Raw genomic sequence first — 14,623 nt, 5'->3', positions numbered from 1 at the left:
TTTATTTTAACAAAAAATACGGGAAAATTGATTTAAAGGTTGAAATTTATTTTTTTTTCGTGCTCACAATATAAACACAATTTTTTGTTATCAGCTAGCAAGGAAAATTTTATGATGCAATGTTTACGGGTGTTTTAGGTTCGCATAGCGGGCAGTGGAGTAAGAGGCTGGTTGGATGCATCTCACGAAACAAACAATTGGCTGAAATATATACGAAGTACTGCTAGCTCACACGCAGTAAATATGCGTCACGTACTCATCGGCGGTCAGGTAAGAACAATTCAATAATGGAGAATGTAGCATAATTGAAAGCTCAAAAATTAACGGTAATATTTCGTTACCAATATAAAGTACGACAAGTGAATATATCCTTTCTATTATGTATTGTTAGCTCTCTAGTTTAGATATATCATAAAAATTAAAAACAAGAAAAAACTTACAAGTTATCGGCTAGAATAGCAAAAATACAATGTTAATGACCAATTTCAAATCCATATTCGCTTGTTTTCACTTTATAACGGCGCAAAAACGCGTACAGAGCAGTAAGATAATTTTGTAGAAGAGTGAATTATTGGTATCACTAATCGACATCTGCGATCTTCAGCTTCGTACGCGCGATCCGTACCTTGTACGAGTATAGAAAGAAATTCTTTATTTCTTCGCTTTTCGTGTGCGAGTGGCATGCACAAATAATTATTCCGCATTAAAATTATATTAATTGAATGTTAGAAATACTTGCAGTTTAAAGGATACTGCAATAAATATAAGTTACATACCAGATTAATTTATTTTATTTAAATAAAATGCAAGAAGGTTTTTTTTAAATCTTCATATAATCTTCATAATTTTTGATATTGGCCGTAATTTTAACAATATTACGAATAAATTAGAATTGCTACATTATAAAAAGAATAACTCCCTTTAGATCCTTGGTAGCCACTCTCTGATTCACCCTCTGTTTAACTTTTATACGCAACTGACATTATCCGATCGACAGTTGCAGTTAACAGGAAACAATAATTACACACTAAACAGAATTCCAATTTATTGCACATATGTCATTGATTGTTAAAAAGCTTATTAGTACTTTATCCGGCAAAATTATTGTTTTCTACGTATTTAACTATCTATTTCAAATAACTGTCATTCTGTAATATATATACATGTAAATTGTTTTTAAGAGAATCTATTTAGATATGAAATAATATGTTTGTTGTTAGTAGAAAATAAATAATTTTTATTCATTTTAAAAAAATATATATAAAACTCATTTTATAAGAAAATATCGAAATTTATGTAATAATAAAGTTAATCTTTGTTTTTAAACAGATTTTAATTTTGAAGTGATCTCTTAATAAAAAGAAATATAAAAGACAGATTTTTCTTCTAATTGTCTTTAAAAACAAGGTGTTCGTGTATGATTGGTCATCGAATAGACATATAAACGAAAATGATGGAGGTCACGGTGTCAATTTAGGGTCGAGCTTACGCTTCTGTCCATTTGGCTCCTTTTCTCTTTCTCTCTGTGAACCGTGGCACATGGCATTCTCGATGTTGTGGGCGCGACGTAAGCTACATGTATACAGGGTGTTTAGTTATTAAGTCACCCCACAGGGTCGTTTCTCTGACTTCCTATACGCCCTCTCGCAATCGCTGTGGGAATGGGGAACGCGACAGTCTCTATCAGTGCCCTGCAAAATCGCCATCGTAATGATGCTTCATGGAGCCCTGTGACGACACTAAAGATCGTTTCATGGCTTCCCAATGCTACCGATTTTCATAGAATTTCGTACACAGATTATATGCCTTGTGTGAAGGGATTCTCTTTAATAAATTCATCGGGATTCTCTTTAATAAAATCGAAACAATTGCCCGCAATTGCCCGAAATATCAATATTAATAGCATTTACTATTTTTAGATTTCTTCTCTTCATATTTTTTTCGATATTATCATTAATTTAATTTTACGTAAAATAGGAAAAGAATTATGCTGCTGTATAGTATATCACTGCTTTTATGCAATATATTTGGTGATTTTTTTATCTTCAATATAAAAGTGCAATTTTTCTAGAAAAATTTAATAGACATATTTATTAAAATGTCATGCAACTAATTGTAGGACAATCCTACATTCACTATTTCGCAAAAATTACATTTAATAATAATTATTATATGTTGTATGTACATATATCAGAAAATGAAAAGAAAAGAATAGTTTTAGCATAACTTACGAACTTTATAATTTACAATCTTGCAAAGTTAATTTTTATTTATAATTTTTAGCACTATAAAAATGAAAAATTTTGGAATTATTTTGAAATATTTGTTATGTTGCTGAAAAACTTAAGAATTAAGCGTTATGAAATAACAATTCTGATGATAGATGGTGTATGAGGCTGTTCGCGACATTGCAACGGGTGAAGAACTTCTTTTGGGCCTTCGGGAACCGCTTCAGCTGCAGGACATGTTGGGCGAGAATACAACCGAGGACAGAAGCGATCGAGAAACTGGTGAGCATATATAAGTCATAAGAATTTGAACCAAACATCTCCAGATTTATTTCTTTATCAAGTCTTGCTACAAATAAAGCTTATCTATTCGGATATTTTAGACGACAGATATTGTTTTAATTTACTTTAATAATTTATTTTAATTTTTGTATTTTCGTTTTGTACATATATATATAAATGTAACTTCTAACATCAGTAAATTGGATAATATTGTTATTTAAATATGTTAAAACGTCAAAAAAATTCGAGTTGAATAAATAATTTGAATTAACAAATAAAACAATAAAAAATAAGTAGTGCACAGCATGTTTTATTTTTGAGGAGTCTACAATGTCTACAAAAAATGGAAGAAAACGGAAAATACGATATAAAATAATATTCAGATGGCCGGCAAGATATCGGCATCACGATCGTTTCGGCATGGCTTTACGACTTTCTGTACCGATATACATCGCGCGATACACGTTAGCAGCTCGTGTGCGTACAATTACGCGTATGAACGCAAATGAATGGCAGGGGCAGGTGTTTTCCGAAACGACGAATCGGGGGCGGGCAGAGGGTAAATCGTGGATCGTTGTGTGCACGAGCTGCTGGTCATGCACCCTTGACTTTGGCGTGATTCACCTGGTCGGCCGTTGCGTATTAACCCTCGTCCGGTAATAAGCGCTGATTATTTGCAGATAGACGTGTTCGAGTCACATGTCGCCGTGCCCCGTGTCGCTTCGACTTTTGTCCAAAACCATCCTTCTTGTTCGTCACTGTACGAACAAAACCACTGCGCGGATAATTACGAAAATTTAAAATTATCTTTTATTTTTTAATTAAAATTATTATTATTTAATACGTTTATAAAATTGCACATAATTGATAATGTGAAAACATATTTACTAAAACATTTACTAAAATTTACTATAATAAACGTAAACTGATTTTTTAAAGTCAATTTCAAAATTAATTTTATCGTTTAATTTAGATGATCAATCGTTAGATTTTATTGTGTGGATAATTGTATCATTAATATATTCGGGATATATATTTATAAAGAAGGGTAGCGTCTACGTGCTTCACTGCTCGACAATTATCTGGTTGTAACTTCTGCACGATGGTCAAAATCTGGATGATGACTTGGTAGGGCTGGAGGGTTATATGCGACACCCAGATGTCGCAACAATTAAAACCGAGCTTATTGTCAAAGTTCTGCCGTTACAGAGTCTACGGTTAATTCGCCTACAGTTTTTCATCATAATTTTAGGAAATGTTCGTAAAATGCGCGTGGAAGATACACCGTTCGTATTAATAGGTAGTTTATTATTAAATTTTCCTTTGACAAAGCCAATGAAGATGAGTTATTATTACTGAAACATCTTTAAACATAAAACATAGTAAATTATATCAAAAAGAAAATCAATATTTAACTTTAGAAAAAGCTCGATAAAATTTAGAATAAATAACAGCCTACAATGTGTAACATATTTTTGATAAAAATATAATAAAATATGTTTTTTAATAAAGTACAGAGTGTTCTGTACAGAGTTCTGCTTGAATTTTTTTAAGCATGCAGATGAATAAGAAATAACACATATGCATAAGAAAATAATACCGTATATTGCCATTTATTATTCATTAACATATATATAACATCTATATAAAAATTTAACAAACTATATTATATTTTTTCTCACAAAAAAAAAGATAATAGTAATAAGATTATTTTTATGTAACAACAAAATTAAAGAAAAAAACGTACTTAATTTACATATATTATATATTTAAATAGATTGACTCCAAAACAGAGACGCAGTTTTATGAGATAGCTTTAATAGTTGAAAATTAGAGTCGTAATTAAGTCGTGAGCCTACCGACAATATTACTTTCTCTAAATTAATTTTGAAATTAGAAACTTTATTTTTTCGATAATGGGCAGATTAGGTCGCGGAAGAAATTGCATCAACATATTTCCTTTATTTATATTAATATTATAAATCCTCTGTAAAATCATTATATTATTCGTCAATAAATATAAAAATTTAATGTTTATGCAATCATTTATATTTATGTAAATTATCCGTAAATTTTGCAATTATTTAATTTATTTTAAATTGAGAAAGAAGAGATTAGAATAATTTATTATTATTGTTATAATGTATAATGATCTGGTTTCTACAGATTTTGGTGGACACGTAATTTTACAATTAATGCATTCAAGAGAGATTAATGTTGATTTTAAATGGCTTAAGAGTAATACTGACGTTAATCCAGTAAAGCCATTTTTACGAAGAAATCTCCTCCAGAGAGCAAGCTGGTGCGTGCAAGCAGGAATAATGATGTCAAACAAATGACGTAGGCTCCGTATCAACCCTTGCGAAGGGCATCTGCGCCGCGTTTCTCCCTTGGACGGATCATTTTTTTCGCGAGGAAAGAGACGGAGAGCAAGGGAAAGCGAAAGAAAAAGATGCGAGGAATCATTTTAACACGCCTACGTGGGGTGCGCGTAGCGAGGCGTTCAACTGGAGTTATATGTTAACTTAATCTCGTAGACGCACATACATATATCTATATCGAATATTCACATTAAAAAATTTATATTCTGCTTGCACGTGGCCCGTTCAATTCACCTTCAATATTAATTTTTTATAGATACAAATCTTTTCTTTTTCAATGTTATGTTATACTTGAAGAGAAAATATTTAATTAAAAATAAAATTTATTATTTCCAATCTTATTGCTGTTATAAAAATATTTTAATAAAATGAGGATATAGAAATAAATTAAATAAATTTTTAAAAATGTTGTATTTTAATCAAATTAAAAAAGAAAGAAAATTAACAAATATTAAAATAAGATATTGCAAGTAATTATAACGTATGATGATAATGTAATGTAATGTTTGACCAGTTAGAGAGAGAAAAAAAGATTACTGTTTAATGTTATATCTGTATGTATTTGCCGATACGATGCGATTACTTGTATTAACTGCAACATTATGATCTTTCCCAGACATTTTTTGACTTTACCACGAACTGAGTTGCGGTAACATGGCAGATGCAATTGGGGCATTTACGATGACTTATGACTGTGCTTATGACTTTCTGCGGTGCTTGTTTTTTTATCACCATTTTCCCTTTTTTTTTTGCACCCGAGAAACGCGTTTGTATCATCGGCGTGTTTTCCGACAGCTCTATTAGGGCAGCGGATAATTTATAGCCAACTATTGTCGATTAACACGCGCATAACCAGGTCTCTGCGATGACCGAAAAAAATGGCATGGGTCAGAATGAGAAAAAAAGGGGTATACGCATATAAAAGGGCACGCGACACTTTTTTCTGAGGGGGTGGTATACTTCGAGATAGGGAGGTGCGTGTGACATGTTACAACCCCATCTGATTCATCGGACTAATGACACATTTATTTGACGTTTGATTTCAAATCGCTACGGTCGCGTGCAACAAATTTTTACTGGAAGATGCACGCAGATATCGATTTTCTGTTTATTTCATCAAAGAAAATATATATTTTTTTTTTAGTTGAATCGTTGAATGTAAAAAAGATGTATCGTAAAAGAAAAACTTTTATTATTTTAAGAGTAAGAAAGCGCTTTTGCAAATTCGTGTAAATCGCTAAACAAAGATTTTTTTCAGTTTCCTTGTAGTTACATTATATTTTATTATTTAATATTAATATTTTAGAAAAAGAAATATATATAGATATATATGTAACGTTTCAGATTATATTATAAAAAAATGATTTATATCGTTTCAACAGTGATTGCAAATTTAATTTGCATTAATGAATTTAATCTCATTAAAGCTTATAATAATTGAAGAAAAAAATACATTTTTATAGTTTAATTTATTTAAAATTTATAAAAACAGAAGAGCGTAATAAAGTAAACGACTCTTTCTTTCTCTTATAGATAAAATAGATTTACTTCGATATATTTATCGATTTATTTTAATGATGTCGTTTAAATTGTGAACGTCACGATGCAGCAAGAACATTGATTTCCGTTACTTTTTCCCATGCAACTGCCAACTGACTACTCGACCGCGGGGGGTGTAACCAATGGATCCCACCTGTTGACTTTCCGCAACGTGACTTTGCTACTCCTTCTACGCGATTAACATAATATTTTTAACCGTCTTTATAAATTTTAGAAAAACGATTGTTTGATAATATGCAATATATTTAATTACGATCTTCTTTTCAGATCTTCTTTTCAGATCTAAAAAATTCTTACTACAAAAATATTAAGAAAAAAATAATTATGTTTATTATATTGTATTTATAATTTTATATTGTATTTATAATTTTTATATGTTGATTGATGTAAAATTCTTTACTTATTTATATTATCTTTACGTAAATTATTCATGAAAATTTTATTTAGTGTTAATTGTACCAGAAAAAAATTTATATACATATATTAAAAAATTATTTTTAAGATTAATTCCGTATTTTTTTTTTATATTCTTTTTATTGTATTTAAATCAACATTTTAAAATTATGTTATCATATCTGAACATTATCTTATACCGATTTCTTGATTATATTCTTATTTGTTGGTTAATTTGTTGTGGTTTGTTTTTTATTCGAATCATTTTCTCACAATACTGCGTTTCACTTCAAACGATGCTGTCTGAAGGGTATCGGAGGTCGACCGCATCTTTCATTGTTTAAATTCACAGCGTGCCGCTACGAATTAGTCGTGAAGAGAGAAACGATTAACGTACTAAGGGGGGTTAGCATGGCGTTGGGCGTAGTTGGTGGTACGGGGGTTGTGCCCAGTTCCCATGAAGGTCCGTTGGGGGCCATCACTCGACCATATGGTATCGGAACAAGTGTAGCGGTAGATTTAAATAACCGTTGGAAGTCGGATATCGTTCAAATTTGAGCGAAATCTCATACTTGTTTCGTAATATAAAGATTAAAATGATTTTTCAAAATTATTTTTAATTTTTATAACTTTACAATCTACTTTATTTCTATTTTAATTCCTTTGGTTATTATTATTTACATTTACTTTCATATTTTTAAATATTTGTACATAAACAAATAATCAATGTAAGATAAGTAAATTTTTATATAAAATTTAATTAGTATACTTTATGTGTCATATTTTATTAGCACTCATGTTGCGTGTTTCAATCATTGATAATCTCACTTTGTCTCCTTCATGGGTTTCTGATTTTACCTGCCGTTGCGCTCTGATATTCGGGGGTGAAATACCGCTGGGGGGCTGTCGAGACTCACCTGTGATTGGCTGGTCTTCAATGTCGCTTGTACCAATAGCAAGCGATTCTGGACACCCCCTTTTGCGTTTGCAGTTACTGGACGGTGTACCGCCAACTAACGAAAACATCATTGTGTCTATTGTCTTCGCGATCGCTTGTGTGTCGGATCGTACTTGTTGAAAAGAAAAAAGTGACAGTGTAGTGAAATAACTTGAACTACGTTGTAATCTATTTGATTTTATAAGCGTATTATAGACGATAAATGTTGATCAACATTTTGCAGAGAGATCATTAACTGGATGGTAAAATTAATACCTATTTTTATTTAATAAATTATTTTATTTATTTTATTAAAACAACTATTAGAAATTGTCGTATGTTTTAAATTAATTTATAATGAAAAAGCGATATGCGATTTTGATTACCTGAATTTCGAGAATAAATGTAATTCATGTTAAAGTCACGTTTAAACTAATTTCATATCAAATTAATTAATAAAAATGAATCAATATTAGCGCAAATTTGTATATGAAAATTATTTAACAGCATTAAAAGCATATAATTACGTAAATATTGTAATACTAATTGAGTTTGGCATTAACTTTGCGAATTTGTCGAAAATTATTTCTATTATTTCTACAAAACTAGTTAAATCATCGTCGAATTCCATAAAACATTGATGTCTTCGTTATATAGATTAGGCGATACTACCGCTTTAATTTAATAATTCAGAGACAATCCACGAGTCCACTTGTCACGCCACTCTTGTGGCTCTCGCGCGGAGTTCTGGATCACGTAATTTGCCCATACAATGACACATCACGTATCATCGTTTGCAAGGGGTTGCAATTTATAAAGCTATACGATTACTCACATGTACACATATACAAATTGCGAGAAAATTGCGAGTTTTACTCACGCTATCACTGACGTGTCGAGAACACTTGTAATCTGTATTATCGTATTCATCATTTACAGCTTCTCAGCATAGTGGAACTGTCGATGAGGACAAAGAAGACGAGGAGGAAGGAGAAACGAGGTGCACTGTTTGTGACAAGCCGTTCCAAGATATCGAATTGTAAGTTCTCTTATGCAATCGTTTTATTTCTTTAAATAAATTAAAAAATATAAGCAAAGATTATTTTGAATCTCAAAAAGATACATTAGAGAATCACAAACATATAAAAGAAACGTAAAGCGTATCTAAACATTAAAAAAAAATTTATTTATTATTAGAATAATTATTTATAAGAGATCCAAACAATCTGTTTTTTTCATTCCACATAGAGAGAAAGATCGCGCTTTATAATAATAACATAATAATATTTAAAAAATAGAAGAACAATTTTTACTTTCCAAAAAGAAAAGAACTAATGAGCTGAATTGGTTTTAATTGAATTATCTGAATGTGTTAAAATATATGTATGACAACAGAATATAAATTAAAATAAAAATGGATATTATATGTAATCATCATGTTATTTCATTTAGATAATATCTCGAAGACATTATCATACACGCGTAATAATTAAAATTTGCGTTTTTGTTCTATTATTATTAGTTCAACATTACTACATTCTTATATTATTATTGTTTTTAATTTCCTCAGTGCACTAAAGGATAATATTATTACAAATCGAAATGTTTCATATTATAACTTGATTTTGATTTTAATTTATATTTTTAATATGTATTAGCACGTAGAGCCAGTTTATCTCATTAGTCTCATTAGTTTCTTTTATTCTCATTGACTATTATATTTATATTTATATTTATTTATTAATATATTTATGCCAGCTTTTACTAGTTTAATACTTATGTTATTTTATATATTATTTAAATACATTCAAATCTTTATGATTTTTTGGTAAGTAAGGATTGTAATTTTATTACTAAATTAAATATGGAGCAAATGTTTTTATTTATCGTATAGTTGCACATATCCTGTAAAAATTCTATAATCATGGACCTCCTTTATTATCACATTTCCTTGCATTATTCGAAGATTATTATCATTGGCGCGACAATACACAACGTGACTCATCAAGGATTCATGGGACATCATTATATGCTTTTCAAATCAGATGAGCGATGATTATATGCTCAGTAAAGCGACACGCCGGATCGAAATCGAAAGATAACAGCTCGACTAACATTAAAGCGCTCGCCGCGTCCGTCGATTTTCATCATCAATTATTAATTAATCGATGGAATCCAGAGTGCCACGCAATCGCCTTCAAATCTTGAGTTAGTAATTCGCGTTCGCAAAAGCCTTTTGTCACGCAAGCGACTTCAAGAGTGCTCTTTGAAGACCTGAATATTTTGAGACTTCTTGGGCGATTGAAAATGATGCTTAGTCAGCCTTCTTTCTGTCTTGAAGCCACGTCACTGTCTTTAATTATAAAATAATTATAAAATTATTATAAAATAACATAAAATTACAGAAAATAATAAATTAAATGCATAATAAAATATTTAAATACATTCAAATTTTCATGATTTTTATAAGTGGAGATTGTAATTTTGTCATTAAATATTTTATATTTTATTAATTACAAACTTTCATCAAATATTATGCATTTCACTTGAATATTAGTATTTTGTATCTAATATATAGCCTTTAATTGAGCGTTTTTTCTTACGAATGAATTTTTACTGACATCTAATTGCAACAAGTTCAATTTTTTAAGAATGCATTATGACTGAAATAATATGTTGTTCTTTTCTCTCGTTAGCTCTTTTCTATGATGAGTTTGTATTGTTCTTTGTTCAAAACTCTTATTATCTTTTATTTACAATCAATATCGTATTTATCTTATCAAATAATCGATATACATATACCTACAATTTCTTTTATAATCAATAAAAATAATTTACATTATTAAATATAAGTCAAGGAATAGACAAATTAAAATGTTGAGTAAAGTTCTTGTTTTTGTCTCTACATCAATATTTTCATATCTAATTTTTGTTCTCTCAGTCGATATTAAACCGCATTCCCTGACGCGGCAGATTCACCTGTTGTGGGGCGTTAAACCCTTCACCGGGATTCGTAATCAGACGCGCTAAAGCCACCCCCTTATGCATCATCGAAAGCGTCGCGTGCTCGTAGCTCATCTAGCGCAGCACACCGTCGTGGCACTATCTCATCACGAATGGGTTTCACACGGTGCGTGTGTTCGAGGGTGTAAAATCAATGCTGTGGCACACCATCCCATGTGACGATAACCCGTGTGCCTACCCCGTGACAATCCCCTTAGAAGGGCTTTTCTTCGTGATGGCGTGTGTTCGTGTGCGACGACCGCCCTCTTCTTCATGGGTGTGCGACCGTTATTGCAGAACCGACTCGCCACTATGCAGTCGAAGTCACTTAGTCATCATCCAAGACTGCGCTCGACACAATCTTTGTCGGTGCGGGTTGGTTACTGTATTACATCCTGCTTGCCCGATGTGATGCTTTGATTAAATAGCATTAAATTTCACGGACGAGGTATAGAGAGTAATGTCCAAAGATATTTTTATATGGTAATGGCAATTATCGCCATTCCATCGAATATTTCAATTTTCCAAATGAATTTTTGAAAAAATAAAGGAAAATTTAGTAGCTAGTAGCTTCCTTCAAAGATGTATATAGATTATAAATCATTTTCAATTTTTATCTTCTCTTATAAATATTTTACTGTTTATAACGCAATGGAATGAAACGTTTGCATCTGTTATTTTCAGATTGGATAGCCACCTGGTGACTTGTCATAGATACCCAGCGGAACAGCACCGTTGCGACAGCTGTCCCCGTGCTTATGCTTGGCGGCCGCTTCTGGTGCGACATCGTGCTATCATTCACGGTGATCTTAGGAACTATCCTTGCGAGAATTGTCCGAAGGTAAGCTTCAAATTCGTGTTTTATTCATCGAAATCAGACAATATTTTTCGATCTAGTAGCATCTTCTAGTATCGCTAAAAGTCGAACGTTCGGCAGGTCTTCACGGACCCATCAAACCTACAACGTCATATAAGAACGCATCACGTGGGAGCAAGGAGTCACGCCTGCACGGAGTGTGGCAAGACCTTTGCGACTAGTTCCGGTCTGAAGCAGCACACCCACATCCACAGCAGCGTAAAACCCTTCCAGTGTGAGGTCTGTTTTAAGGCGTACACGCAATTTTCCAATTTATGTCGGCACAAGCGCATGCATGCCGACTGTCGCATGCAGATCAAGTGTGGTAAATGCGGACAGTCCTTCAGCACGGTAACATCATTATCGAAACATAAGCGATTTTGCGATTCGACGACTCCAACCGGTCCACCTGGAACCATGCCTCAATTACCAACGCCAGCAACGAGCCCTTTTCTGGTATATCCACGGCCTCCCGTGAGCTTACCAGGTGGTTTGCCTTTTTATCCACCTAGTCTAATGGGTCCTTATCCAGGAATTTTCCCGAATGCTCCGAATTTCCTGAACACACCTCTACTTTTTCCGCCGAAAATCGAAGAAGCCGAGAAGAGAAGCGACAGTCCCAAGAAGGAACGTTTTACTCCTCCGAGAATATTATCGCAACACAATAAGGTCTCTCCTTCCACAGCGGAGGAAGCCACTTCTACGTTTAGGCCATCTCCGGCTAGACCACCGGTTCAACCGACCCCGGAGAGTGACGATGATCTATCAAAGAGAAAAGAAGCGGCTAGAAGCAATGAACGAAAAATGGAAATCGAAAGTACTTCAAAGGAGGAACCGACCGAGCAACCGTTGGATCTAAGGGTGCAGACCAAGAAACAAGATACCATTTTAAAAATTGCGAATAGAAAAAGCCGTACACCATCGCCAGCGCCAATACCGATGGAGGAAACGCCCGGACCTCCCGATCCCCCGAAACCGGAAGAAGATACTGCTGCGCCTTCGCTGATGGAGCTTGAGTCTAAGGACGTTCATGGAAATAGTCCGCACTTGAGGACTAGCCTGCCAATCGAACAACCGCCGACCAATACACCGCCCCACATGGCTTACCCTAGACCGATACATCCGATGTTCCTCGAAACTATGTATCGCAGTCCAGCGGGAACCTTTCCAGGATTTCCTAGCGCACCGCCACCTCCAGGCGGGGCTACTCCGGAATCTAGGCTGATACCTCCACTTCCACCTTTTGCTCCACCGCGCGGGCTTCCTTTTTTAGGCTCGCTTATGAACGGGCTCAGCGGCGCTAGGCCAGGAGCAGGATTCGACCTGCTTGCCCGGCCGCCACTGAGCGCGTTCCCTGGTGTGAAGCCGTTTCAAGAAGCCGTAATGGCGCCCCATCATCATCATCATCATCATCACCATCATCACGTTCACGGCAAGATGAAAGATCGATACTCCTGTAAATTCTGCGGCAAAGTATTTCCTCGCTCAGCCAATTTAACAAGGCATCTGAGGACTCACACTGGTGAACAACCGTACAAGTGCAAGTACTGCGAGAGGTCCTTCAGCATCTCGAGCAATCTGCAGAGACATGTCAGGAACATCCATGACAAGCAAAGACCGTTCAAGTGTCCGCTTTGTGAAAGATGTTTCGGACAGCAGACTAATTTGGACAGACATCTAAAAAAGCACGAGGCAGATGACGGTAGCGGAGTGGTATCAGTAGCCGACTCGCCTGGAAGCAGCAACGAGAACGAGCGGGAGGACACTTACTTCGACGAGATCAGGTCCTTTATGGGCAAGGTCACTTACGGCAGTGAGAGTGGCTATGGGTCATTGCCGCATCATCCGGCCTATATTCCCAGTCGCTTGCATGAGATAAACGAGTCTAAGATGGAGGTCGAATATGACGAAGACGAGGACAGCGAGGAGGGTGTGTCTCCTTTAGAGGAGACAGACGGACTATCACCGATCGAGGTCAAAGAATCCCCATCGCCCTCGCAGTATGATCTAAAGCTGAGAGAAAAACAGGAGATGCTCAATAATAATACCGCGGAACCGGTGATCGAGATTTCGACATAGCCCAGAAGTCAGTCTGGATGATCTATGGGGTCGCTTCGAAAGATGAGAAGTACTCGTTTTTATTAATGTACAGAACTATTGTGGGATATACGTTCGTCTTAGAACTCTCGATTGTAACAGCGTTTCTTCAGAAATAACGTCAATGCAAGATTACTTAGCTTAGAACGGTCCGCGTATTTCGACTTTGCAGAATATCAACCATTTGCTTCTACAAGCGAACAACTCTCGAGTATAATCGAGTTATTCTCCGTGATCATATTGTGACGATACCGTAAATCCATGGAAGACAGTACCTATAGTAATAATTATAATTACACATTGATATATCCGTACCAGAATTTTTCAGAGAAGAAATTTAGTAAATCTCATTGTACTTGTAAAACAGGTGCTCTGTAAAAAAAAAAAACGTAAAAAACTCGACGAACATAAAAGTCCCCCAAAGATTCCTGTTACGCTATCCCTTTTTTACACTTCATATTTGTTTGCACTGGAAAAACGTATTGTAAAGATCAACGACCATTCAGTCCCCTTCTTACACATGCATGCCACAAGCTCTTCTATAATCTAATTATATAGTTTCTACAGATTCGTTATAAATGTAAACGCGCACGAAATTCGATATTATCCCTCTTTGTCTTTAGCAACGATTAAAAGCGCGCATCCCAGTAATATTATTTATTGCTATAATTATAAAATTAATTTATCGTTATTATTATACCGTCGCTTGGCAAAGGGATCGTACGTCATAAGCGAGAACGATCGAAGCGTCTCTGCGAAACTCTGTGAATTGTTAAACGGCTTGCGATGTGTATTTACCTCGATCCAATTACCGATATTTTTAGATCTTAAATATATGTGCGTGCTATTCTTGATTGATTTATTTTTTAACAACAATGTTAGTTGC

At 34.2% G+C, this 14,623-nt stretch overlaps 1 protein-coding gene across 2 annotated transcripts; it reads left to right on the top strand.

Moving 5' to 3' along the window:
- The first annotated feature begins 219 nt into the window (after positions 1-219).
- Positions 220-14,372, top strand: LOC108692867 (PR domain zinc finger protein 16-like). 2 transcript variants are annotated; one of them, XM_018201399.1, is made up of 5 exons: positions 220-270; positions 2,384-2,510; positions 8,721-8,820; positions 11,469-11,625; positions 11,722-14,372. In XM_018201399.1, exons 1-5 carry the CDS (start codon positions 244-246, stop codon positions 13,717-13,719), a joined length of 2,409 nt encoding a protein of 802 aa, XP_018056888.1. In that variant the 5' UTR covers positions 220-243; the 3' UTR covers positions 13,720-14,372. The 2 variants fall into 2 exon arrangements, with proteins under 2 accessions (XP_018056888.1, XP_018056887.1); XM_018201398.1 differs by having other exon boundaries at positions 11,707-14,372.
- Positions 14,373-14,623: the final 251 nt, after the last annotated feature.

This window comes from Atta colombica, unplaced genomic scaffold, assembly GCF_001594045.1.
Source record: "Atta colombica isolate Treedump-2 unplaced genomic scaffold, Acol1.0 scaffold83, whole genome shotgun sequence".
Classification (NCBI taxonomy): Eukaryota; Metazoa; Arthropoda; class Insecta; order Hymenoptera; family Formicidae; genus Atta; species Atta colombica.
Note: the sequence above shows the minus strand (reverse complement) of the source record. Positions and strands in the feature narration are given on the sequence as shown.